Source organism: Colobus angolensis, unplaced genomic scaffold (assembly GCF_000951035.1).
Source record: "Colobus angolensis palliatus isolate OR3802 unplaced genomic scaffold, Cang.pa_1.0 Scaffold405, whole genome shotgun sequence".
Taxonomy (NCBI): domain Eukaryota; kingdom Metazoa; phylum Chordata; class Mammalia; order Primates; family Cercopithecidae; genus Colobus; species Colobus angolensis.
Window position 1 is genome coordinate 1,467,755 of NW_012117433.1, and position 1,526 is coordinate 1,469,280.

Genomic DNA, 1,526 nt, shown 5'->3' on the forward strand with positions numbered 1-1,526 from the left:
ACAGTGTTCGTGTTTGAAGCATTAGAAATGAAGTCCCTTCCGATTCTCCAGGGAACCTCCAGCCACTGATGGGAGACAGAATTCACATTCCTCTCAGTTGGTGTCTCCTGTCCCTGAAGATGCTGAGGAGGCTTGGGAGGAGAATCACATCTTTCCCTGCAGAGGGTTAGGCTGGGCAGGGCAGGGCAGGGAGGGGAGGGCGCTGGGCCGGAGTGCTGGCAAGGCTGGGAACCTAACTTCTGTGCTTCTGCTTTGCCCCTGCAGGTGTTTTTCCAGGTCTGACCACCTGGCCCTGCACATGAAGAGGCACCTCTGAGGGAGCAGAGAGGTGGATCCTGTAGGCTAAAAGGCTTCCAGGCTGAGAGCCGGCCGTGGAAGGAGGGATGCGTGTTCCAGCCAAAGCATGCCGTTCTACACCCTACCCAGTTGCCTCCAGGGCCTCTCCTTGGAAGGTCTCTTGAGGGCTAAAACAGTCCTGTAAGAAGCGGCATAGCACCCGTGGTGCATGGTATGTGGGTGATCCTGGACTCGCCACTGGTACCCGACCTTCCGAGTGGCAACTAAGCCTTTGCCGTGAGCATGCACACTGAGAATGTTAATGGTTGGGTTGATTGTATGTTGAGGATCTATTACTGACTGTATGATGAGGCCAACTTTTTTTCCTTGTGGTGAGCAAGACCGCAAGAGATGGAAAAAAAGGAGTTTGAATGTTTTGCGTGTAAGGAGTATACCATGAGATGAGATGACCACCAATCATTTCCGGGGGTGGGGGGAGGGGGTGTCTGCACCTTAGAAAAAAACAAAAATCAAAAAAACACAAAAACAAAAACAAAAAAAGAAGGAAAATCTTGGAGGGTGGGCGTGGGAACTCAGGACCCCAGAGTGGCGAGTGGTGTGGGGAGGGAGAGCGTCTCTCCCCGTTTTCTGCGTGAGAGGAGCTCTTAGTGTCTGGTGCAGCTATTAAATGTGCAATGTGTCAAGTAGCTTGTTTTACACGCTACACATAGCTCATTTGTAACCCATTGTATAAGCTGTGTATTTACAAATATAACACAACCATTTAACTTTTCCTTAGAATACAAAAAGTCATGCATGGTCTGGGGAACTATATGCTTTTCCATTTTTAAGTCAGGACTGCAATACTGATTCCAGTTAATGAGCAGCTAAGATCCAATCTGTCTAATACAGTGACCCCTAGCCATCCGGGCCTGGCAATCTACAATTTTTTTTCCCCTCCGAGTTTGTAACACTCCCCTTCCAGAAAGGCATTGTGCAACACAGGATTATTTTTAAATGATTCTGAATTTGAAGTAACTTTTTGGAGAACTGTGTGATGCCCTTCGAAGAAATTGGACACGTATTGAGTGTCACAAAGCTGGGGCCGGGAATTGCTGGTCTAATGTTTCATTAGACTAAGAACCTAAAATTTTTCTCAGTTGGGTGGATAAAACCACTAACGCTTAGAAACTGTTTTCTCATGCAGCTATGTTTCTCTTATTTATGCCTTGAGGACTAATTTCTGGTTT

At 47.4% G+C, this 1,526-nt stretch overlaps 1 protein-coding gene across 1 annotated transcript in view; it reads left to right on the plus strand.

Annotated features, from left to right (window-relative positions):
- The window catches only part of KLF6 (Kruppel-like factor 6), a 4,003-nt gene extending 3,175 nt beyond the window's left edge, over positions 1-828 (plus strand). The window contains exon 2 of the mRNA XM_011955996.1: positions 265-828. Coding sequence (XP_011811386.1) covers positions 265-302 — 38 coding nt within the window. The 3' untranslated portion in view covers positions 303-828. The remainder of the gene's footprint in view (positions 1-264) is intronic.
- Positions 829-1,526: the final 698 nt, after the last annotated feature.